The sequence below is a fragment of the Diaphorina citri genome, unplaced genomic scaffold (assembly GCF_000475195.1).
Source record: "Diaphorina citri unplaced genomic scaffold, Diaci psyllid genome assembly version 1.1 scaffold123, whole genome shotgun sequence".
Taxonomy (NCBI): domain Eukaryota; kingdom Metazoa; phylum Arthropoda; class Insecta; order Hemiptera; family Psyllidae; genus Diaphorina; species Diaphorina citri.
In genome coordinates, this window is record NW_007377560.1 from 586,371 (window position 1) to 613,686 (window position 27,316).

The 27,316-nt window shown below is 38.0% G+C and overlaps 1 protein-coding gene and 1 long non-coding RNA gene across 2 annotated transcripts; one reads left to right on the forward strand and one right to left on the reverse strand.

The window, feature by feature from the left end:
* The first annotated feature begins 592 nt into the window (after nucleotides 1-592).
* On the forward strand, nucleotides 593-27,186 carry LOC103524877. The gene is made up of 9 exons (XM_026820130.1): nucleotides 593-1,042; nucleotides 1,198-1,342; nucleotides 2,085-2,350; nucleotides 11,422-11,563; nucleotides 11,983-12,155; nucleotides 12,544-12,732; nucleotides 13,223-13,318; nucleotides 13,970-14,106; nucleotides 26,793-27,186. The coding sequence occupies exons 1-9, from the start codon at nucleotides 791-793 to the stop codon at nucleotides 27,184-27,186; spliced, it is 1,794 nt and encodes a 597-aa protein (XP_026675931.1). The 5' UTR covers nucleotides 593-790.
* LOC113465550 lies at nucleotides 19,959-20,601 on the reverse strand. Its single transcript, XR_003390217.1, has 2 exons — nucleotides 20,487-20,601; nucleotides 19,959-20,015 (listed from the first exon to the last, which is right to left on the reverse strand). It is a non-coding gene; the product is annotated as an uncharacterized LOC113465550 (long non-coding RNA).
* Nucleotides 27,187-27,316: the final 130 nt, after the last annotated feature.

Here is a 27,316-nt window from a genome sequence, read left to right on the forward strand (position 1 = left end):
ATCCTATAATATCTCCCTTGTCTTGTCTTGTCTACTTTTTCACACACTGTGTCAGATAGAGGACACGAATTTTGAGGCCGAGGCCACAAAGTAAGTTTAAACTCGATTTAAATAATTCGGATCTAACAAAAAAAATTAATTTTTGCTACAGTAGCAGGTAGGTAATAGAAAGTTAAAAAAATGGTAGGTATACCGTATACCTGCCTGGGTAAAATAATAATAATAATCAAAACGCACGTGTCTGATAATGACAACACAGGGAATGCAAAATGCAATGACTGGATTTCTAAACGTGTAAAGGGACACTTCTCTTATCACGAAGATTGTACAGTGTTGCCAACTGTCAAACATTCATCTAATCCTGAACAGTAGAACAGTGAAGTGAACAGCTGAAAGAGAAAGAAAAGAAGAGAGAAAAGAGCAAATGTATTGAACATGAAGTGCTGATAAAAAATATTGAAAAGGTAAGTGATAACAAGTTTATTTAACATTCTTAACAAGGAATGGGTGTTTAGTATGAGTCATACGTCTGTTATCTGTTTACTGACATGCAGAACTAATACTAGACTAGCTTGCTAGAGATAAATACTAGTCTTGCTACTGAGATCATCACAATCCCAACTCCTAACTCCTACTTGTCAGTTCCAAGAAATCTCTTTGTTCTCAGGTAACTGAGGTGATGATTGATGAATATATCTATCACAGTGTAACCAGTGTTTCCTTTAGTTGAACAGATCAGTGAATTATTTATTTTGACATTTTCCAGGTACCTATACCGTATCTATTGAAAATGGAGTTGAAGCTTGGTTTACTGTTGCTTCTTTGTCTACATACTGCACTGCCCTTTGGTTTTGATGATATAGAAACCATATTTGACATCACTGAGAAAACTGTCTCAACTCTATCCAAAGCTCCAGAGATTGCAGAACTTGTTAATCATGCTAACAAAGATAGTGAAATTAAACTGCCATTCTCCAAAACTCGTCGACAACTGATCCCAATGTTCAAGAAGTTTGCAGAAGTGACTCGAATAGTGAAGAAAATTGACAGGGATTTGATAGCAAGTAACATGCAAACTATATCCCAGCTGCAGAAGGATTTGCCAATAGCATTCCGATTTGAGTTGAAACTGGATGCTATCGAGGATACAATCACCTGTTCAAGAAGTTTGCAGAAGTGACTCGAATAGTGAAGAAAATTGACAGGGATTTGATAGCAAGTAACATGCAAACTATATCCCAGCTCCAGAAGGATTTGCCAATAGCATTCCGATTTGAGTTGAAACTGGATGCTATCGAGGATACAATCACATTGATTGAGCTCTACTATCAGAATTTCCTCTGTAAGTTAATTGTTTTGTAAATTCATGTGGTGGTACTTTACCTACTTTCTCCAGTAGGTACTAGTTCATTCAGAAGCCATGAAGGAGCTGTCACAAATAAGCAGTGACCAGTGTTATTAAAGGGTTAGGTTTAACACATCATTCAGAAGCCATGAAGGAGCTGTCACAAATAAGCAGTGACCAGTGTTATTAAAGGGTTAGGTTTAACACAAAAAGAGGCTTTCTTGGTCATACCTTCTAGATTAATACCTTCTTAGATATAGGGTTTAACACAAAAAGAGGCTTTCTTTGTCATTGCTGTGGCTTCTGAATAATTACCCTTTCTCTAGATTAATACCTTCTTAGATATATATAAATGTGAGAAGAAATCTCAAAATGATGAGTAATTGAGTACCTACTGAAATGTAGATAATATGATAATAAAATTAAAACATTATTTTGTATGTACCTACTTCTTAACAATTTTGTTATTGTTCATGTTTTCAGCATACACAGATCAGGCTCAGGAACATTATAAAGAATCCAACCAGATTGACTCGTTTAACACAAAAAGAGGCTTTCTTTGTCATTGCTGTGGCTTCTGAATAATTACCCTTTCTCTAGATTAATACCTTCTTAGATATATAAATGTGAGAAGAAATCTCAAAATGATGAGTACTGAAATGTAGATAATATGATAATAAAATTAAAATATTATTTTGTATGTACTTCTTAACAATTTTGTTATTGTTCATGTTTTCAGCATACACAGATCAGGCTCAGGAACATTATAAAGAATCCAACCAGATTGACTCCAACACACAAACCTCTACTTCACAACCCGCTCCGAATATCAAGTTTGATAAGTACACTCTGGAGAACTTTGCCACCTCACTGACTTCCCATGTACCTACATCTGTGCGAGGCCTTATGGAGCGAATAAATGAAATGATTGTACCAAGCTCACGGGATACCGTGCGAATCTTCATGAGGGAAGGAATCTTTCAGACTGTGGTGAAAACTTTCAATGTAAGTACATACCTACCTAGTTAACTTATCTTTCTTTTAGGTCAAGTTTTACCACCTTGGACTGTCTCACAATTAAGTTTAATCCAAGGTTTACCTGACCATTAAGTGTAGGGAGATCCTTGTTTCATTTCAATACCAAGTTGGTTCAGTTGGTAAACCATATCATTAGTCAAGATGGAAAAATATCCATATCCTTTTGTCTTGTGCTCTTCTCATCCATGCTGCTCCTGCCACTAGTGCCACTTCTCTGATTGAATCAACCCATCTGGTTGGTGGAAGTCCTCTAGTCCTCTTTCTTTCTCTTGGGTACCATTCTCTTGTTCTTTTTGTCTATCTATTGTCCTTTCTTTTACTGTCCTTGTAATGTGTCCAGCCCATCATCTTCATTGCAGTCATTTATTTCTTGAAATTTGTTTATTAGAAAGAAACAGCCTATTTTTCATTCAAATGTAGGTACACTGACATTTTGTCAAGGTAGATAGATTGATAGATACTTATTTTTTTTATGACTCAGTTCCTAAATGACAATTGAACATGCAATATTTGAGTTCTATGTAACTACCTATGTATTGATGTTTGAGTTTTATTGATTGCTTCTCTCTGTAAGTATGTATATTGTAATTAGAAAGAAACAGCCTATTTTTCATTCAAATGTAGGTACACTGACATTTTGTCAAGGTAGATAGATTGATAGATACTTATTTTTTTATGACTCAGTTCCTAAATGACAATTGAACATGCAATATTAGAGTTCTATGTATTGATGTTTGAGTTTTATTGATTGTTTTTCTCTGTAAGTATGTATAGGTAATAATAGTAAAAAAAGTAATAGAATACCTATGGAGGAATTTTATTTTTATTTGTTTGTTTACATGATGAGCAACAAGGTCATCTGTGCTAAAGAGGAATAAAGGATTGTGATTATAGCAAATTAGTCATCCATCTAATCTCAAATTTCCATTTCTAATCATATTGTGTGCACAGTTTAACATGCAATATTATTTATTTACATTTATGGTATGAGTGGTGACACATTTTGTTTACATGAAGAATAAAAAATAACAAATAGACTACATACCTACCTAAGTCAAAACATGAAATTATACTGGAAGCAAACACTGCATAATTGAGCATTCATTCAATTTATTTACCTACCTACTCTAACAAAATCCAGCTTAATTTTCAACAATCAAATCAAAATTCCAAAGGTATCAGTTTAGGATAAAGGTCTTCAGGGGTGGGAATCGAACCCACGATCTAGCCTTTGCAAGGCAGGTGTGCTACCTTCCAAGCTAACTAGGCTGGCAGATATTTATAAATTTATCACCCATAGTAAAATTTATCACCCATAGTAAATGGTAGTCATGAAATTCCGTCACAATCATGGCTTCTGCTACATCACATCACCATAATACATGTTTAGCATGGCCTTTTATCTTTCAACCAAAATCATACCTAAGAAACCCAGCTAAGCATAATATTTAATAGGATAAGGAAAGTCGTGTGATGTTCACACCAGATTTTTTTTTCTGCAGGAGAAGCGCAGAATATAACGTCTAAAACTATTTCGTCTATTTTGGAGACGGTCTCCGAAAGTTATTTCTTTGGAGACTCTCGTCTATTGGAGCGCATCGCTGGCTGTTGAGTGTACTGTCGCTTAGACGCTTAGTCATAGTCATAGTGACATAGGAAGGTATTATAATTAGGAAGGTATTTGTTTCACCGGGTCTGACTGACTATGTTTAAGCGTCCAAGCGACAGTACACTCAACAGCCAGCGATGCGCTCCAATAGACGAGAGTCCCCAAAGAAATAACTTTCGGAGACCGTCTCCAAAATAGACGAAATCGTTTTAGACAGATCACTAAGGTTAAGCAACGGTGTGTTTGGTATCTATCTAGATGGGTGATCATCTGAGCAATCACGTGGTTCTAATTTCGCCGCTTGAAATCCCGCTGAGAAATAGCGAAAAAAAATCTGTTCATCCCGCTTGTCACCAGGGGGGTGTTTTAACCCCAGTTTTTTTTTTTTTTTTTTTTTTTACTCTTTGGTGGGGTTTACTTGGATTTGTCCTTTTAGCAAATTTAGACGTTATTAAACCATATTTCGCGAATTTCAAGGACCTATACCTTTGTTTCTTTCAGTATAGGATTATACTCGTATTAGCGGTGCGACTTGAATATCGCCACTAGTCAAAACACAGAACATGTCAGAATATTCAGTACAGTAATCAGTAATTCAGTATGTGAGTTCAGTGTTTATCGTGTAGACGTGAGTTTCTTTATAGTCGTCGTGTTTTCCCCTTTAACAAAAATTAATATTAAATTTAATTTTTATTCCCATTTTTATCGGATATTTTTTCGAATATCGGATATTTCAATCTTTAAATGAAACAGACAGTAGGTATAAACAGGGCAAAACCTATAAAATAATAAAAAATAAATAATTATTTACCAGTGTGGTTTAACTGTTTACATAGCTTGTTATTACTTCTCAACATATTTTGTACAACTATTCACTCATACACACATTTACAATATACAATTGTCCATACGTATAGATCATTGGCTAAAAACAACAAATTTTATACTCAAAGGACCTCAAAAAGGATACTTCCAGATTTCCACCCATTTCCCGACTTGGAGAATTTGGACTGATTGAACTGATTCCAAAATTTCAGACTGAACTGATTTCTTTCTTCCGTTGGACTGTAATAAAAAATAAATAATTATTTACCAGTGTGGTTTAACTGTTTACATAGCTTGTTATTACTTCTCAACATATTTTGTACAACTATTCATTCATACACACATTTACAATATACAATTGTTCATATGTATAGACCATTGGCTAAAAACAACAAATTAATTTTATACTCAAAGGACCTCAAAAGGGATACTTCCAGATTTCCACCCATTTCCCGATTTGGAGAATTTGGACTGATTGAACTAATTCCAATATTTCAGACTGTTTTCTTTCTTCCGTTGGACTGTAGACTGTAGTGTATGTAATTAAAATTACCAATGTTATGCTTAGCTCAGCTGGTACCTGGTAGTGATTTTGCAAGAAAATCTATCAGTCACTCTCTTTGTCCATCTGTTGAAGAGTTTGTCTTGTCAAGTAGGAATATTTTGCTATGAACTAAATCTGTTCTGAGTATCCACGCACGATATTTGTCAATGTCAATTGAATTCAATTGAGTACTGACTAAGTACTAAGTTGCTCTTGGTTCTGCAATGCTTCTGGACTGTTGTTAATGTTTGCTTTACTTCCCATGTTAGAGACAACTTCAGATCATTGCTATCCATCATATCTTTGTGTTGATAATCGTGGCGTAGGTACCTATTGATTTTTTGTCAGTTTCCTTGGTAGGTACGAATCGTACAACAATTGGTTCTGGGTTGTATGTTTGTACAGTTGTTTGTTTCAAGTATGCTTGTTTCTTTGTGTATTGTTCTAGTTTATCCCCGGCCATTTCCTTTTGCTGAATTTTCTTCTTGAATAGAACAGTTGCGCTTACTTGGGTCACGTTTCAAAGTCACAGAGCAGGAAAAATGAGGGCCAACGGAATTTTTCTTTTTCTTCTACGACTTCTAGAAACCGAGATAAATCGATTTAAAAAATAACGGTAAATCGTGAACTTTGACGTCACGGCATACGCTCCCGTAGGCGATGACGTCACAACAAGTTATTTTTCGGAGTTTTGATCTCAGATTTGGATTTTTTCCAACTTTTTACATAGGAATCGACCATTTATTTATAATTTTTACCCATTTGCAACTGCTCCATTGTTTCTTTCAAGTATGCTTGTTTCTTTGTGTAGGTATTGTTCTAGTTTATCCCCGGCCAATTCCTTTTGCTGAATCTTCTTCTTGAATTCCTTGTTTTCCTCTTCGAGTTATGTACTTGTGATTTTCATTTATAACACTGATATTGTTCCAAATCTGAATCATTTCCTGTCAATCATAAGTCATTCTAAATCTAAATGACTCTTCTACAAACAAGTCATCCGAAATGAGGCTTTTGACAAAAAATCGGATGATTCTCACGATAAGTAGGAACAGACTGAACATCAACATACTACTGGCTAGTCTGGCTACTGCAACTGCACTATGTAATCTAATCTCCTTTCTCTTCACGTACTTTCGCTACTCTCTGCCAGGAAGAGGATGTTCTTTTCATTTTACCGTACTCCACACCGACCGCGTCTGAACACGGGAAAAGTTGAATCTCAAATGAAATAAAAGCGTGTAAAAAATTTAATATCCTCTTCTACAGCTACTACTAAAATCTGCATATTTATCTCACATGTGGGTAGGTGCGTGCCCAGATGGATAATCTTGGTATTGGATCTGCTTCTAATTAGTCATCACAAGTTGTTATCAGTAATATGACCTTGGTCCTTACCTGTATTGCTAAACCCCCCTCCCTTGATCCAAATATACAGGCTTGTCCTGGTAACTGGTCTTGAAATACATTTGGTTGTAATAGACAGCGTTCTAATCGCAGATTTGAACGAACCGTAACAGTATAGGTATGGGATTCACGAGTACAGTTGGTCCAAAGTTTGGCTTGCCAAAACGATGCGACACGCGACACAGCATACTCAATCCTAGATTGATCTCAATTCTGAGTTGGTAAACTTGATCCAAATATACAGGCTTGTCCTGGTAACTGGTCTTGAAATACATTTGGTTGTAATAGACAGCGTTCTAATCGCAGATTTGAACGTACCGTGACAGTATACATAGGTATGGGATTCACGGGTACAGTTGGTCCAAAGCTTGGGTTGCCAAAACGACGCGACACAGCATACTCAATCCTAGATTGATCTCAATTCTGAGTTGGTAAATCCCGCTCTAAGAATCTTGAAACGTACGTAATTTTGAAATTGAAATGATCAGACTTTGTGAAATACCCTGTTCTTTGTACCTACCTGCCTACAGTAACTAGTTATCTAAATATTCTGAATGTATAGGCCTGGTTGTTATTCTGGGTATAGTATAGACCTAGTGGTTTGCTTCTGGGTTCTGGGTATTCCAGAGTAACCTGAGTAATTATTGCTGATGATTCTTTAACTGGACCTGGTTCTTTGTCTTTCTGGACTGAGTGCTTCTCAAACTGGGCAAATGGAAACAATGTTGATTTATTGAATTTGCCATAGGAAAATGTTGAAGTTTTGAATTAACATAGGAAAATGTTGATATTTTTTGAGAAAAGAGACAATGATTTTTCGAGGGAAGATGGGAAAATGTTCTATTTTTAAAGGAACTTGTTGAGCACATAAAGGAAGATAGAACAAGCAGGGTCCGTCCCTCCGGGAATTTTTTAGCCCGTAGTTTATTCGATCTGTCGATCATGGTTCTCTCTTCGATTTCGGGACGATAAGACCATAGCAGTTACAGTTCCCTCTGTCAAACCTCTTAAAAAAAAAATCTCTTTTCTCCCTCAGGATGGATGCAGACGCGACGAGTGAACGCATTATTGACGACGAAATCTCCATCACGGAATCTGACGAAGAAGATCCCGATGACCTTGAAGACCATTCCATGCGGATGCAAGCGGACCAGCCTCCCCTGCCGGGAGACCCGGGTTCGGACCCGCTCGTGGTCAAAACTACCAAGGGGCGGATACGCGGCATAACGCTGACCGCGCCGACCGGGAAACAGGTCGATGCGTGGCTTGGGATACCGTACGCACAGAAGCCAATAGGTGAGTTACAGTTGTGTAAACTACACGCAAGGTCCTAAAATTTTGTTATACCATGTTATTTTTAACCCATAAAATAAACGAGACCTTGTTTAGACTGCTGGGGTAAAGGGACTTTTCAGTCCTATTTGGGCAGGGCTAAGAGGATATAAACAATGTCTATTCTGTTAATAAATTTATTTAATTTAGACATCCTTTGTAAATACTAAAAGTATTCTACTGTGTTCTATTCCAGGCAACCTCCGGTTTCGTCATCCGCAGTCAAAACGTGTTTTGGCACTAAAAACTGACCATCGAAAATTTGAGCCGATTACATTACTTTCCTTCCTATAGGATAAGGAAAGTAAAAATGGGACAAAAATATGTTTGTTTTTTTTTTTACCTACTCCGAGATTAAATAAATTTAATTTCCAAACGGTGGTTTCGAGTTGGACTGTCCGAAGGTTTAGGAGATTTATTTATCATTATTCTCCATTTAGGGGTTTTTATTAAGTTACCTAGGTACCTAGTTTTTCCCCCCTGTGGTAAAGCAGAGCCTTTTCATCAAAACTACTTTTTTTTTTTTTTTTGAGGAGGAAAATCTTTTTGACTTCTCTAGTATAGCTAGAGGGTATGCTGGAGTCACAGCTCAGGGTATGGTGTTTCGCCCTTCTGTGGCACCATTCTTGGCCGCTCAACCCGCTAAAAACCTCCCCGCTCTTCTTTGTTATTCCCGGAACAACGGTGGTAGTTCGTCAGGATACTCTTTAGGTTGTTCACTACTACTGTGAATATCACAGTATCACAGCCTCCTTTGCAGTTAATTTCCATTTTTCACTAACCTTTTCAACACTGGTACCTAATGCCGCCACTGGTCGCCACTCTATTAAAATAGCTACTCGATTGTCCTTACGATGCTGAGTGCACTCCGTATTTCAAGCACAGAGCCGAAAAAACTTCGACCCCGCCGGGAATCGAAGCCGGGATTTCCAACGTGCAAGCCTAGTGCCATAATGATAACAAAGCGACCATTGAGGGCTGCTCCAATGCTCCATTAAAAACTTCTTCACTGCTCAGAGTGATCAGGAATGTTCCCACGCAATAATATAATTTTCACAACAATGTCTCGAAAATCGACATCGGAATTTGATCATAGGGAACCGTAAAATCGATTCGGTCATCTGTGTATAAAATTAGAAATCGCCAAACCTTTTGGGACGCGTTGACCCCAAAAAAATGATTCCCCTACAACGTAAAACTAAATGAAATCGGTATCACAGTATTTAACGAAACTCTATGCTGTGTCACACGGTTGTAAAAAAAAGTCTCTTGTAGGTACCTAGGTGTTCTTTAGCAAAAAAAAAATAAAATAATAATAATAATAATAATAAATAAAGTGTCCGACCCTCCAAATTATGGTTCTCTAGATTAGGTATGTCGTATGTAGGTACCTACCTCATAAATCAATAAATCTTTGAAATGATGCTTTTGTGAACGCTATAGCCGATCCCGAGTTGCAACTAGCAGTTCGTCTGGCCGGAAAGAAGACTACAACTGAGGCTCTAGCAAAAAAAAAAACTGTTAATCCTTAGGAGAACTCACTTCTTTTGCTGACAAATACAATTAGGTAATACCTAAAAATAGGAAATATGTTAATCCTTAGGAGAACTCACTTCTTTTGCTGACAAATACAATTAGGTAATACCTAAAAATAGGAAATACATATTACCATATTGTTTCTTGTTCAATTTTTTGCCTTTGCCCTCTATACCCTCTCTCGGTATCAGACACTCTGCCTACTACCTACCTGTTTGTTGTGTAATCCAGTTCAGAATATTATCATTAAGGAGCAATATCCAATTTCGCCGATGGGCCTTTTTAGGACGTGAAATAGATATGAATTAAATTGATGCCAGGGGCAAGGTAAAACTCAGATCTTTGACAATATAGTGTGCCTGAAGGCATGTGATTTGTTCCAATCCACTCGACCCCAAATGTTAAATTAAAAAAAAAATCAACAGGTGTAAGTTTACCGTGGTAAACGCCGCTCAGCCAAACTAGTAAATATGGGTAATAAAGTTATTTTGTTCCAATCCACTCGACCCCAAATGTTAAATTAAAAAAAAAATCAACAGGTGTAAGTTTACCGTGGTAAACGCCGCTCAGCCAAATAGTTTACATGTAGTTTACATGTAAACTATACCCATCCTCTTCTTAGAATACTACTTGTTTTACCTATTTGCTCCTTTTTTACTTTCCTTATCCTATAGGAAGGAAAGTAATGTAATCGGGTCAAATTTTCGATGGTCAGTTTTTAATGCCAAAACACGTTTTGAGGACCCTAGAGCCTAAATCCAAAGTTTCAGCCATTGATCCGTGTGTGTGTCTGTCTAATAATTAACACGTGTGGACCTCGTTGTTTTCTTCGTTATCCTTATCAGAAATTATTTCGTCACTTCACTAACATTAGTAACATTACCTACCGCGTACCCCGCGCGGTAATAATGAAACCAATTGTCATCACTAGAACTTGGTATCAAAAGTAACCCTTGTCAAGTTGAACCAATCACTAGTGCGCCATGGTATCCCTCCCCTGGGTTGGTGTCCTGCTAGGGGCCACTCTTGTGTCCTGCACATTTCATCCTGCGCCTAAACATACGAGTATCACAGCGCTGGATCTAACCGACTTTGTACTGAAAGAAATGAAGCTTATCTCTCGGAATATAACAGATCCGATGTGGCTATTTGTAAAGAATGATTCTCACCCTCAACACAGACAAGATATCAACCTGGTCAACTTCTACAGGGAGATGGGACAGCAGTTCTCTCGTCTGGGCGATGTCCAAGTACTATCCCCGTCCGTTGCAAACTATTCCTACTCGTGGCGTATCATGACCATGTTAGGACAACTGGTGGAGATGTACTATAGCAAATTCAAAGCACAGCTGGGACGCACAGACTACAATCTGTGGCGCAAGTCATGGCTTGAGTTCTGTCATATGATTCTGTATGATAAGAACAGTGGTGAGCTCACCTCAGTACCACATATGATGGACAGGATCAGCAGTGTACTGGTTGATAGGGATAACTTCTATCTGGATGTGTATAAGGTAAAACATTGTTCTTCACATAAAAGCGAAGCTCTACTTGTAACGAACCAATGCATTCTACCTAGTTATAACCCTTGTCTTTAGCTCTATTCAGGTGAATTGTGGGTACACTACCACTAGTGTGGCTACACACAATAATGGAGCTCCAAGGGTTAGGTGGTAGAGAACGCCTCCGGCTTTAACCTCGCCTAGTGGATACCTTCCACTCAAGAGTCTAAATATTAATTCATACAGGTTGTTTAACCACACGTGTCCTCTATACCGGATGTTTCAGGAGTTGGAGGGCTCGATCTGCAGTACCGAGATGTCTCCCCAGCAACTCATTTACAACCTGTATTCCACACTACAGGTGACACAAGTGAAGGCATACGTTATGATGCAATTCTCTTGGACTCTGCTACATTTGTATGGAAAAGGTAAGAACCTGTGTCTTCATCATACTCCCCCTAGGTCTCTACGTATCACTCAAGTTCAGATACGTTGTGCGTGGTTGATATCTGGACGGGTGATCGTCTGCTGGAGTAAAGGGACTTTTCAGTCCTATGCGAGCAGTCTTCTTCTTTTTCTTCACCCCCTCCCGTGTACAAACGGGGTCGGCGTTTTTCGTCAGCCTCTCAATCAGCCCTAACTAGAGTGATTGCTTTGGGCTGACATTGGGTGTTGGATGCCCTTCGCACTCAACCTTTGCTATATCTTTAGCAATAGCAAGAAGGGAAATTTAGGCTGGTATACTCCCTGTTTAAAGTCCCCCAGCCAGACTAAGCTGGTCTACTCCCTGTTTAACGTCCCCTTGCCAGACAAAGTCCTATACGAGAAGTATAATTGTGGATTGCAGGTAATTTCACGACAGAGACCGAGCTGCTACAAGCACAGTTCAAGGAGCGACTAGTACAACAGATGGGAACAGTGCAAGCTGCCATGTCCTCCACTAGTAATATGGTGTACAAGTGTGACCCCAAAGCACATATCCAGGGTCAAACCTACACCCAGCTCACTATGCTACTACAGGTTCGAACCCCGTCCTAGTACATTTTAGAATAGCTGGTCCGTTCCTAGAACGAACCTTATCTTGAAGAGGTTTGATAGAGGGAACTGGTAAAACAGAGGGCCTTGTCGAAAAGAGGAAGCCAACCAACCGTTCCGAGAGCAAACTTTATCTGTTGAGAATAAAGTTCGTCCCGGGTGGGAATCGAACCCAGAACCTCCGGTGTGCAAGCTCAGTGCGATACCCACTTGGCCACGGAAGTTGCTTGCATACCCTAAATCAACCTCGGATAAAGAACGGTGTGGGGTTTATTTTCGACTCAATAGCAATTTGAAATTTTTAATAAAAATTTCTCATGTTATCTCGTATTTTCTGACCCCGGGTCTCGAACCCCCACCCTTCTGATTGCAGGGCTATTTGGTGAACGTGGTAGATCTGAATGGTGAGGCTTCCTGTAGAAGTAAGTGCGCTGCGTATTCATTGGTGCCCAGACAGTATGATTGTTACAAGAACGAGTTCTGTGCTAGACAGAAGCGGTGTGAAGGCACAATATTGAATTGTCAGTTTTATGATTCAGACATGACCCTATGTGCCAGTCCTGTAAGTTTATTCTTAGCTTGAGCTCCTAATTCAATTTTTTTAATCTCTTTACATTGACGGGATTGAAAACCAAATTGAATTATTAACAGGTGCATAAATAACATTTAACAATAGTTCATGCAAAATACACAAGTTAAATAAACTTCGACCCCGCTGGGAATCAATCCCGAGATCTTTGAAAACCAAATTGAATTATTAACAGGTGCATAAATAACATTTAACAATAGTTCATGCAAAATACACAAGTTAAATAAACTTCGACCCCTCTGGGAATCAATCCCGAGATCTTGGGAACTTTGAATTTAATTTCTTTAAAATCTATCTTGATTTTCGTTGATAATCGCCAAGGGCGTTAGTACGTTATAATTTTATCTCCCATTTCCCAATGGATCACTCAACGCAACGTTGTGCTTGGTTAGTAGTTGGATGGGTGACCATCTGGGCGATCTCGTAAGTTTTATTCATTGCTTTGTTTTTGTTTTAATTTCAGAAAAGTGCAAACTCAACACGCAGATATGAATGGATTCAATATGAGAATGGAGTAACATTAGGCAAGAAATCTCACTGCCTCACATTTGAAGATACGGTAAGATTTATTATTTTTTTGCCTTATGGGTCGGTCAGCTTTTGTATTGCGAATTTACGCAAAAACACATTATAGATAACACACATGATCACGAGTAAATACATAAATACTCGTATCTCTCTTCGATTTCGGGACGATAAGACCATAGCAGTTACAGTTCCCTCTGTCAAACCTCTTTAAAAAAAAAATCATTTGATCCAAATAAATACATAAATACTCGTACGACGGACGCAATACAAAAACTGACGATGCCGTAAAGCGATATCGGTTATCAAAAAAACCAAGTATGCGAAGTAGAGATAAAGTTTCCATCTCTCCCTTAATGTTGATATGAAGCTTCATTAAGTTACTGAGTCTTCAATATATTACCTATCTGTTGTTTTATCACACGAGGCTTGCACGCCGGAGGTCCCGGGTTCGATTCCCGGTAGAGTCAAAGTTTCTGTGCTTGGAGTTCCGATTGCACTCAGCCTCGTATGGACAATTGAGTAGCTACTTTAATCGAGCGCCCAGTAGCGGCATTACCATTGTAAAAACATTTTGGAAATTGGTTGCAAAGGAGGCACTTAGTATATCCCCAGAATGTGTGAAAAAACTCTGCTTTATAGTAAAAGAATTTGAGATTTGATTGAATATGATGTTTGATTACAGGTTGACTCATGGTGGAGAATTTATATTCCCCCACACCATTGTACCTATTGTATGTGTCTATGTGATGCTAAGGATAACCCAAGATCAGATCGCTACTGGAGTCTAAGACCTGTAGAGAGTGATATCTCTAATAATAAGTAAGTAGTGTTTACCTACACATTGAACTCGTTATCGTTTTATTATTGAGATTTATTTATGGACAGAAACTATATCAATTAGAGTTCAGGGTTCCCCCCCCCCTTTTAGGCGCTTTAACACTACAGACAGTAGGTCGTTCGCGTCCCTATAAGGTTTCATTTTTCATTTGTTATTTCAATATGAGTGCACCTCAAACTCCAAGCACAGAACCGAAGAAACTTCGACCCACCGGAAATCAAATCCGGGACCTCACGCCGCGGCGTGCAAACCTAGTATGATACCCATTCGGCCACAGAGTTTGCTTTTCATCCCATAGTGTAGTGGTCACTGCGCTCGCCTTGTACGCGGGAGACCCGGTCGGACCAGCTATTCTAAAATGTACTAGGACGGGGTTCGAACCTGTAGTAGCATAGTGAGCTGGGTGTAGGTTTGACCCTGGATATGTGTCTTGGGATCACACTTGTACACCATATTACTAGTGGAGGACATAGCAGCTTGCACTGTTCCCATCTGTTGTACTAGTCGCTCCTTGAACTGTGCTTGTAGCAGCTCGGTCTCTGTCGTGAAATTACCTGCAAACCAAAATTATACTTCTCGTATAGGACTGAAAAGTAAAGGGACTTTTCAGTCCTATTCTGGCAGGATAAACAAGGTATATTCTGTTCGGAGAATGAATCTCACCTGCTTAGGATGATTCGCTCAAACCCGCAACCTACCTTCCAATTCCAAGTTAACTCTACTGGATAAAATATATTTAAAAAAAAAAAAAGACAATTTAGATTTGACTTTCAACTAAGAAAATTTGATGAGCTATTTATAGTCAGATTCCTATCATCAGACCAAAAACGCAAGAGATCTTAATTGTCTTTTTAATTTTATTTCGTGAAGATTCTTGTTTTTTTTTAAAAAAATATTTTTTGAATTAATATTTAAATTACAATAGTTTACCTGGGACTATTTATAGTCAGATTCCTATCATCAGACCAAAAACGCAAGAGATCTTAATTGTCTTTTTAATTTTATTTCGTGAAGATTCTTGTTTAAAAAAATATTTTTTGAATTAATATTTAAATTACAATAGTTTACCTGGGGTTTTCCATATTGGCATCCGTGTTGGAATTTCCAAACCAGAAGCTCTTGTGTACAAATAGTTGCCCAGTCTCATAATCAAATTGAGTAGCTCTCACTTCCAGATTCAAATGACTTCCCAATAGTCGGAACCGAATACCTGACAACAAGCAAATACATTGTAATAATTATCTCAAATTCTTTATGGTAAAGCAGAGCTTTGGATATGACAGTTGTTGCAGCTTCAGCTATAGCCAAATGGTGATGGCAGAATAAAGGAAGGATATCTTTTTTTTTCCTGTCATACACCGGGGTGATGGTCTCTAGCCATGTTTAATTGGCTTGTTCTGAACCGCAGTCAAACATTGGGAGAACTTGTGACTGTTCTTTAAAAGCATTATAAGGTGCCTCAGCCCGTCGCTTTGGAAAGTGTGGGGTGGAAAAAGCTTCAGACCTAAGTCTCTCAGATGGTCTGAGCGTGAGTGCTCGGCACAAAGCGTGAGTGCTCGGCACAAAGCGTGAGTGCTCGGGACAAAGCGTGAGTGCTCGGCACAAGCGTGAAGTGCTCGGCACAATACTTTTTAGGATTGATTTTTTACTTTCCTTATCCTATAGGAAGGAAAGTAATGTAATCCGGTCAAATTTTCGATGGTCAGTTTTTAGTGCCAAAACGTTTTGAGGTCCCTAGAGCCTAAATACAAAGTTTCAGCCATTGGTCCGTGTGTCTCCTGTCTGTAAACAAAATATCTCGAGAACGGTAAGAGCTAGAGACTTGAAATTTGGTATGTATCTTTCAAATGTGACAAGAATGCGACACACAAAATATCTCGAGAACGGTAAGAGCTAGAGACTTGAAATTTGGTATGTAGCTGTCAAATGTGACAAGGATGCGACACAAAACTTTTTGTTTTGGTTAAGACCGGTGCAACGGTTGGCGGCATTTTACCGCTTTTTGGCGGTTTTCGGTGTAATTTAACAATATCTCGGGAACGGTATAAGCTAGAGACTTGAAATTTGGTATGTAGTTCACAAATGTCACAAGGATGCAACACAAAACGTTTGGTTCAGATGGTTGTTGCGGTTGGCGGTATTTTGACCGCTTTTGAATAATTTCTGATAAGGATAACGAAGAAAACAACGAGGTCCACACGTGTTAATTATTAATTATTATTGGAAATATTATTTTTTTTCTTTCACAGCTCACGATTTCAGCACTATATATTTAAATGGGTAATAACTGCTTAATCTCAATTAATGTCTTGTAATTATTTAAGAATACATTGAATTAATAGTTCCACATTTTCATTACATTTTATTTATATCTTTATTATTTTTATTTATATTTACTCGTACTTTATTCAGATTTTCTCATCAAACTAGACTTAAAAACATAGACAGGGAAAAATAATGAATTAATTGGAGACTTGAAAATGGCAATAAAAATAGACAATAGGTAAAAATTAGAACAATTTATTAGAATTGATAAAATCGGAAAACAAAATAAAGAAGCAAACAATATTTATGTACTTAGATTATGAAATTAATTCTAGATTATTCGAATTTTCGTTAAAACTCTCAATAGTAACACGATTGTGCCTAGTTATAAACATGGAACTATTGATTATGTTATTATTAGTCTCGTAGTGTGGCTATGGCGTATTTAAAGTTGAACAGGTGGATACCTATGTTGTTAAACTTGGGTGGTTATTTGTTATGAAACTTGAACGCTGATGAAACTAAAAAACTTCACGATGATAAGAAACGAAACACAAACAAAGAAATAAGAAATATGGATGATAGTATATCAACACAAGAACACAACACACTAATGGTTTCTATTTGCTTGATCATAGCGTTCTGTTCTGTGGCCCGGGTATAGTCTGTACTTCTACTTCTATTACTATTAGTCTTGTACATACCTTCACTTTGTCAAGATAATAAAAACATTAAACTACCTACAATTCAGTGGTCGTCAAAGATTCTATTTTTCTGAGACCTCTTTCTATTTTTTTCACTCGAGACCTCAACCATTTTTCCTTCACTCGAGACCTCAAAGATTGACTCCAACACACAAACCTCTACTTCACAACCCGCTCCGAATATCAAGTTTGATAAGTACACTCTGGAGAACTTTGCCACCTCAGATGTTCTATTGCATACCTAGATTTTCACTTGACTGTCGTTAACACTTCAATAGTATGTAGTAACTCGATACATATACAATGTACATAATATACATGGTATACATGTACATTGTACATATGTAGGTACTATGTACGTTTGACTTTAGTAGGTACTCGGACCTTGCTACCGCCTCAGTGTAGTGGTCAAGACTCTTGCCTGACTATAAGGAGGGTGTCGGTTCAATCCCAACCGAGGCATGGAATTTTAACCTCAACGTCTAAGCTAAGGAGTAAATTTCGCGCGTTGTAATATTTTTGCTGCTAAATTTCATACAAATCAGACAAACCGTTCAAGAGTTGTTGTGAGAAACGAACAACAACAGATATAAAGAGATAAACTGACAAAAGGCACACAAGATCTCATCAGGTCGCAGTGACATAGAGCTTGAATAGCCGATGACCCTTCTTATACCAATACCAACACACCAACAGACAAAGGACAAACTGATTTTCGATCATTGGTTAGGCTAAAAATCAACAAACTGTTTATTTACATTTTACATATTAGCTTGCTGTTGATTAGATTAGACGACCAAGGCGCTAGGATCAGACGGACCAAACACTTGATTATCATATTATTCTATTACAGTCGAACCTGGATAAACGAGAAACCTGGATAAACAAGAAATTTTCAAATCCCCTTCATTTTCGGGTGAATGGATTCAATATGAGAATGGAGTAACATTAGGCAAGAAATCTCACTGCCTCACATTTGAAGATACGGTAAGATTTATTACGTTTTTGGTCTGATGATAGGAATCTGACTATAAATAGCTCATCAAATTTTCTTAGTTGAAAGTCAAATCTAAATTGTCTTTTTTTTTAAATATATTTTATCCAGTAGAGTTAACTTGGAATTGAAAGGTAGATTGCGGGTTTGAGCGATTCATCCTAAGCAGGTGAGATTCATTCTCCGAACAGAATATACCTTGTTTATCCTGCCAGAATAGGACTGAAAAGTCCCTTTACTTTTCGCAGTTTAAACACGGCCTTGTATATTTCAGTGGTAATAAATCACACATAACTTTACCCAACTATGTCTCTTATTACAGAACGCTGCTCAATGTGGATAATCTGGATGTACCTACAGTCTCCTCAGCGCCATCTCGCATAGACTCAGTACCAGACTCTTATCTTCTCTTCACTAACTCAGATCTGGATCGTGACGTAGGTCAGACCACACTCCCCTACATAGACATACAGCCAGTTACTACAGAACCATTGAGTCCCCTATCCGGTGCGGGTGTGTATCATAAGAGTATGCCGGGGTATGGAGGGTATGTAGCGCCGCGACTGTTTACATACGATGCATCTGAGTTTCTATCGCCTGATATATTCAGGTCTAAGAAATAGAGAGATACGCGTCTGAGAATCTCTAACCTCCCTCGGAACGACCTATGTCTTTTCTATTGAAATTGGGAAACCTTGAGGTTAGAGCGAAATCTGAGTTTCTATCGCCTGATATATTCAGGTCTAAGAAATAGAGAGATACGCGTCTGAGAATCTCTAACCTCCCTCGGAACGACCTACCTATGTCTTTGCTATTGAAATTGGGAAACCTTGAGGTTAGAGCGAGTCTCTAGTATCTTGACCATCTTATGCCACAATGATGATCCTGCTGTCTGAGCACTATCACTAGCACTCTGAGTATCATGACTGTAAGGCGTGGCGTTTAGTTTAGGCAGAGTACGCCCGGTACCACATGATACGATGCATTGTAACGGAGCCCCTGGCCATAGGAGTGTAGCTTCATGAATAGCTACAGCAGCTGGATTGTTCACTGTCATACCACCGTCCTAATGGGAGAAACGTAGGAACATTAAACAAACGCAGAGCATTTTACAAGCTTCAGTAAGTACATTCTAAGAACGATTAGAAAATGCAAAAAGACAGTTAGGTAGGTATAATAAATTGTTCCGAACAAACGCCAAAAAGGAACTGTAACTGCTAAGGTCTTATCGTCCCGAAATCGAAGACAGAAGGAGGACAGGATAGGAGAAAGCCAGCCGTTCTGAGAACAAAACTAACCTGTTTAGGATAAAATCCCCCCCCGGACGGGAATGCCCCGCGACCTGGCACTTACAAGGCAGACGCTCTACCCTACAAGGTTATTAGACTGTTTGGTAAAATCCTCACTTAGCTAAATAAAATAGGTATCAAAAGCCTTGGAAGCCAGCACACAATTTAATTTTAAATTTATTGAACTTTTATTAAAATTTAATTAATTTATTTTCTATCAATTTGTTGTTGCAGCCGTTTCCGTTTTTGCAAATTTGCAAAAAAATCTGATAAGAATGTTTGTAAACAAAAATCAGCTGTTTGAAAAATCTGTATCGTATGAACGAAACCTCTTTGTAATTTTCAGTGGCGGACCCACGAATCGAAAATCAAAAAATTTGGGAGAATTGTAGGTACCGCGAATACCTAGTATCGATCTACTTTCAAGTTTTTCGTTTTCACATTGAAATTTGTATAAGTTTAGTCATGTTTTACCACACTTTTCCACTATACTTTTAATTATTGTAATTTCTATTAGACGTCAGTCAGCACACACGATTGGATGTAAGGCTCGAATCAAGCTTACAAATTCATCAATAGTTACGAAACACGTACGGCCATACCTTGTCATGATTTACTACCGTGGAGACAACTGAGAGCTGTGGAGAATCAAATCACAGGTTATTATTTTCTTAATATTTTGACTCCGGAAGCTTTACTTGCACTGTCGTGGAAGCCAGCAATCATATTGTAAGTAAATACTCGGATGCCTGTAGGAAAATAATCTAATGATCAATTCCATTGCATTAGAAAACAACAAATTTCTTAATATACTTTCCAAATGCGAAAATCTAGTGGGTCTCTTACTTTTGAAGGTTCTTCTAATGCTGTCGATTGTCCTCACGAGGCTGAGTGCACCCCGAACTCCAAGTAAGTACAGAGCCAAAAAACTTCAACACCGCCGGAAATCAAACCCTGGACCTCCAGCATTCAAGCCTTTCCCGGTACGATCCAAGTTTTTTCAATACCGTGATGACGTTTCCCGGTTCTTTCCGCCCTGTGCTGAGAGTTCGGAGTTCACTCAGCCTCGTGAGGATAACTGAGTAGCTATTTATTTTATTTCTACTCACCTTAGGACATTTCCTCTGTCTGTTGGTCTGAATCATGGGTGTCTCTCCGATATATTCTCGTAGGAACGTCTCAAACTTATCCGTATCGTAGTAAGCATGGCGTAGTAACATACTATCCTAATACTACGCATTGGTATACGCCAGAAACCCAGTAAAGAATGGAACCCAGACCCTTTCAACCTCTCAGTCTCTTGGACTTTTTTACGAGATACCTAAATTGACGAAAATATTATTGTAGAGTTGACAATCATATATTTCTACATCTAGCGCAAGATAAGGGAGTCTGAGACCTGTAGAGAGTGATATCTCTAATAATAAGTAAGTATATACATCTATCAAGTACAACCCAACATCACATCGCTTAGAGGGAAGTGACCAACTCAAACCGCATAGGAGCTCAGCAAAAAGCTCTATGCTCTTTGTTCTCCGCTCCACTCTGGTTTTAGCCTTAGTTAAATTGCATTGTATAGAAGGGAGTACCTTTGATTTTTATGCCTAGTCAAGAGTTAAATCATCTATTGTGTAGTAACCTTTGCATTTCTAAAACGCCTCCCTTCCTCTTCTTTGTATTATTCTGAAAACCCCGACTGATTTCACTGTCATTAATATCTTAAGCAATAGATAAGATTTGTGCATTGTCATTATAATAGTGTATTTATGCTAGAAACATGGTGTATACTAAACTAGAAACTAAGTATCATTCCTTCAAGATGTTTAAAATGAAATTTTAAGCATTTCTATTGCAATCAGCGTGTTTCGAACTTCCTTTATCAGCGAAGAAAAAAAAAAGTGGTTGAGCCCCATTCACTTTTATTGTACAATTACCTACTTGCTTTCTTTTCGTTAGTCAGACTTTTTTACCCGATGCTCAACTGCTTTGTGAAAAATAAAAGTAAAAAGCCAGAATCTCTCAATACTATCGTAGTATACAGTCGATGTTATTGACTTTTGTATGTCACGGTTTTAGTAGTAACCTCCGGGTAAAGCCAGAATCTCTCAATACTATCGTAGTATACAGTCGATGTTATTGACTTTTGTATGTCACGGTTTTAGTAGTAACCTCCGGGTATATACGCTAGATGTTAGTCTCAATATTTTTTTTAATTTTTATAGTTTTTTCTGAGATAATAAAAAAAAATCATGAGAATCACCAATTGTAACAATGGAGGTCTTAATCGTCCCAAAATAGAAGAGATAAGGCAGGCAGAATAGGAGAAGCCGTTCCGAGAACGAACCTTATCTGTTTGTATTCTCGGAGACGGTTCCGGCGTGTTCTCCAAGTATTCTCAGAGATTTACAAACACTTCAATATGAGGTTGTAAACCTGAGCCTAAGATAAGTCATTAAAAATCAGTATAAGTTCGCCATTATACCCTTATATTTGTCTAATTTCTCATTTGAAAATAAAATCTTTCCAAACAGTATTCTCGGAGACGGTTCCGGCGTGTTCTCCAAGTATTCTCAGAGATTTACAAACACTTCAATATGAGGTTGTAAACCTGAGCCTAAAATAAGTCATTAAAAATCAGTATAAGTTCGCCATTATATCCTTGTATTTGTCTAATTTCTCATTTGAAAATAAAATCTTTCCAAACTTGTATCTTCTTTGAAGAAACAAACATGATTTGCTTGTAATTTATTGCTTCCTTTTTAATTTTCACAGCATTTCGCGTTTTGACATCGCGTCGTAGCAATTGTTATATTTATAATGGTTATACCTACAAGGTTTCTTTCTTTCATAAATGACGACATAACTTTTCTGCAAACGCGGGGGTAAGAACATTGAAAAATCAGTATTACTTTCAGGAAGTGTTTACTTTTCATTAGGTAATTCAATAATATATTTTATCAATAATAATTCAGTGTATAAATAAAATAAAAATAACTTACAATGAAGTCAATTATCACAATGAAATAACCAGGCTAGGGGTGTTACAAATATTTCCAACCTTCTACCAGTTCACTGAAGTTGAGCAAAGTTGTGCATGGTTGGTATCTGAATGGGGATGACCTTCTGACTGCTGACGAATTTTTAGGTGCACTCAGCCTCGCGAGGAAATCGCAGTCAAAGGCTAAATTTGAAGACAGCTTCTCAAAAAAGAAAAAAAATCACAGGTGTAAGAACATCGGAAATTTTTGTTACCTCTGGCCTTCACAGGGTTATAATCAAATAAAATAAAACATTAAAACAAAATAATACCAATAAAAAATCATCAACATAATAATTTCATAGAAAAACTACTGGGCCACCATCCCTCTATAATCCAAGGCCGAGTGAACTTAACACCGAGTGTGCAATATGAATTAGATACTTATTAGTTAAACATGGAAAGAACTAGGTCGTTCTACATCTAATATTTCACCTAAGAAACGCATGCAGCAAAACTAGCAGGAAAAAAAACGCACTTTGGTTTAGTACCTAAAAAGAAAAAAAAGAAGAACAAAATAAATTAAATTATCAATTGATCTTCAGTTGGGCGGAAGAGCCACGGAAGAATGTAAAGCCTTACAAAAGTAAAAAACACTTTCATTCATCACTAGTATAGCTCGCTATACTGTAGTAATAGAAAGTAAAAATAACATACAGCAAACATATTACAAGTGATAAAATCATAGAGTACATAGACTCTGAGTTTCGCAGTTCATAAGGTACCAGTACCTACACTGTAGACTTTTTTCGCTAGACTTGGTCTCTTTTCGCTAGACTTGGTCTCACGAGACCATTCTACATAATCTACCAAGTTCGTAAAGTAGTGTACACACTACACAGGTCATAGAGCGCTCTATACTCTACCGAAAAAGTAAATAAAATGGTATCACTATTGTAAAACAAAACCAGGTAAAGCTAGAAAATAAGTGTACCACTGCTATAATGAAAAATTAATAGAACACCGAACTAAATAAAGCTTAGTTTAAGGCGCGAACAACATTTATTAACATGTTAAAGCGCCTTATTCGAAAAAAAGTAGTTTATTTCAGGAACATGAACATAATACTAACTTTATCCTAAACAGATAAGGTTCGTTCTAAGAACGGCTGGTTTTCTCCTATCCTGTCCTTCATTCTCTCTTCCGATTTGGGATGATAAGACCTTAGCCCAAACATGATTTGCTTGTAATTTATTGCTTCCTTTTTAATTTTCACAGCATTTCGCGTTTTGACATCGCGTCGTAGCAATTGTTATATAATGGTTAGACCTACAAGGTTTTTTTCTTTTATAAATGACGACATAACTTTTCTGCAAACGCGGGGGTAAGAACATTAAAAATCAGTATTACTTTCAGGAAGTATTTACTTTTCATTAGGTAATTCAATATATTTCATCAATAATAATTCAGTGTATAAATAAAATAAAAATAACTTACAATGAAGTCAATTATCACAATGAAATAACCAGACTAGGGGTGTTACAAATATTTCCAACCTTCTACCAGTTCACTGAAGTTGAGCAAAGTTGTGCATGGTTGGTATCTGAATGGGGATGACCTTCTGACTGCTGACGAATTTTTAGGTGCACTCAGCCTCGTGAGGAAATCGCAGTCAAAGGCTAAATTTGAAGACAGCTTCTCAAAAAAAAAAGAAAAAAAAATCACAGGTGTAAGAACATCGGAAATTTTTGTTACCTCTGGCCTCCACAGGGTTATAATAAAATAAAATAAAACAAAACAAAATAATAGAAATTTTTGTCGATGGTGGGATTCGAACCCGGGACCTTCTGCATGGCAAGCAAGCACGTTACCACTGGACCAACCGTGCCCCCAAGACTCTATGAATCAATAGGAGCCAGATTGTGTTATTATCATTTGAATCATCCCTTGGCGATAGTTATGTCACTTCTAAAACTAAATTCCCTACACAAATTTTTGTCGATGGTGGGATTCGAACCCGGGACCTTCTGCATGGCAAGCAAGCACGTTACCACTGGACCAACCGTGCCCCCAAGACCCTATGAATCAATAGGAGCCAGATTGTGTTATTCTTATTATCATCCCTTGGCGTTAGTTATGTCACTTCTAAAACTCAATTCCCTACAGAGGAATATTTACCTTCAGGAATTCCCACAGTAGAGAGTAGAATAGATCCAGTACTAACACCACAGATGTAATCAAACATGTCAGATATGCGACGTCCAGAGATTTGCTCCAACTTGCGAAGTAGTTCTATCACAGCAATGCCTCTGTAAATAGAAAATAAAGAAGATTTAAAATTAGTGAGAGGGAGGGAGGAAACAGAATAGAATAGGGGAAAAGAGAAGAGAGATAAGAGTCAATTCTATGCTCTTTTTTTTCCGCTTGGAACTTGGCCTCGTTCTTCCTGATGTAGATATCCGTGTCTAGACGAAGCTGAGCTAACTTCTCCGGGCGAGTCTCATCTAGATCTGGAACCTCGGACAGGTAAGGGTTAAACCGGTAGTAGACACCCTGGGGTAGTAGATCCGATAGACATGTGTGAACACCTGGGGGGGGAGATGAGATGAGAATGGGTTAAACTAGTGGTGCAGTGAAAATTATGAACACTAAATTCAGCAGAGTAAAATTCGGGAAACTGAAGAGATCACTCAGAAAAAGAGTTCCCATGAAACTACCAAAGGCCCGATTAGAACGCACGTCTTTCATTTTATTTGGTGAATAATTTTGGGCCTTATGCACCAAGAGCCAATCATTATTTTACCTGAAAACCTCGAAATCTTCCATCTTTCTCGAAAATGTTTTTTTTTTTTTTTTTTTTTTTGACAGAATCCATTTTTTTAATGGATGGAGGGGTCTCGTTTTTCTTGCTCGAAAATGATACCTAATTACTTACTAAAGAATCCCTTTACCTCATCAGCCTAAACATGGAGCAGAACATGGTTTTGAGTTAGATTAAAAATTCCTGTGTCCCTTACCTAATACCTCCACCATCTATGGATAGAATTCTAATACCCCTCCCAGGCAAAGGTTCACTATAGCCGAGTATGGCCAATGCTTCTCGTATAACTTGATGTAGTGCCTCGTCTGTATGACTCTCCCTTGTCCGGAGACAGCTGTACCCACCAGTAGGGAGGGAGGGGGGTTTAGCAATACAGGTAAGGACCAAGGTCATATTACTGATAACAACTTGTGATGACTTATTAGAAGCAGATCCAATACCAAGATTATCCATCTGAGCTCGCACCTACCCACATGTGAGATGAATATGCAGAATATGCAGATCTTAGTAGTAGCTGTAGAAGAGGATATTAAATTTTTTACGCGCTTTTATTTCATTTGAGATTCAACTTTTCCCGTGTTCAGACGCGGTCGGTGTTTCGGTCAAGAAGGTGGAGTACGGTAAAATGAAAAGAACATCCTCTTCCTGGCAGAGAGTAGCGAAAGTACGTGAACTTCGTGAAGAGAAAGGAGATTAGATTACATAGTGCAGTTGCAGTAGCCAGTAGTATGTTGATGTTCAGCCTGTTCCTACTTATTGTGAGAATCATCCGATTTTTTGTCAAAAGACTCATTGCGGATGACTTGTTTGTAGAAGAGTCATTTAGATTTAGAATGACTTATGATTGACAGGAAATGATTCAGATTTGGAACAATATGAGTGTTATAAATGAAAATCACAAGTACATAACTCGAAGAGTAAAACAAGGAATTCAAGAAGAAGATTCAGCAAAAGGAATTGGCCGGGGATAAACTAGAACAATACACAAAGAAACAAGCATACTTGAAACAAACAACTGTACAAACACACAACCCAGAACCAATTGTCGTACAATTCGTACCAAGGAAACTGACAAAAAATCAATAGGTACCTACGCTACGTTAATATTATCACACAAAGATAGGATGGATAGCAATGATCTGAAGTTGTCTCTAACATGGGAAGTAAAGCAAACATTAACAACAGTCCAGAAGCATTGCAGAACCAAGAGCGATCTAACAAGGTTTTGCAAAACAACTACAGAAGATACTAATATCAAGGACATGTAATTTTCTTGCAAAATCACTACCAGGTACCAGCTGAGCTAAGCATAACATTGGTAATTTTAGTATCGTGCAAATGATTGATTCCGTGACTGGCTGATGCGGGGCCCACTCAGCCTCGTGAGGAAAATGAATAGCTATGGAATAAAAAAGTGCATAGCAACCGGTGCCAGCATAGTAGGTAAACATTGAGTGCTGGATTATTGAGTAATTTGGAAAATCCTATAAAGCTGCAGTGAGCACCAAAGTTGTGATATAAAAACACAAAGAAACGGCATTTATTTGTGTTGTTTGTCATTTATTTCTCCCTATGACTGGATGTTATTTATATTCAATTATCCCCTCTCTCCCACAGGATCATGGTGGGCATTCGTTTCATCAAACTCAACAAGGTAGTTCACCTACAAATCCGTCAGGCTACGCTTCTACCCAAACTCCTCACTAATACCAGTACAGCAGAGTGGATACCTGTGAATCCTATGGACGTTTCAGATCGTAGAACAGTCGAAGGATTGGACTTTCATAAGATGACCTTTGAGAAGAGAGCACTCGATCTAGACGACTTGAAAAAACTCCTCACTAATACCAGTACAGCAGAGTGGATACCTGTAAATCCTATGGACGTTTCAGATCGTAGAACAGTCGAAGGATTGGACTATCATAAGATGACCTTTGAGAAGAGAGCACTCGATCTAGACGACTTGAAGAAAATCATAGAGTACATAGACTCTGAGTTTCGCAGTTCATAAGGTACCAGTACCTACACTGTAGACTTTTTTCGCTAGACTTGGTCTCACGAGACCATTCTACATAATCTACCAAGTTCGTAAAGTAGTGTACACACTACACAGGTCATAGAGCGCTCTATACCATTTGAGT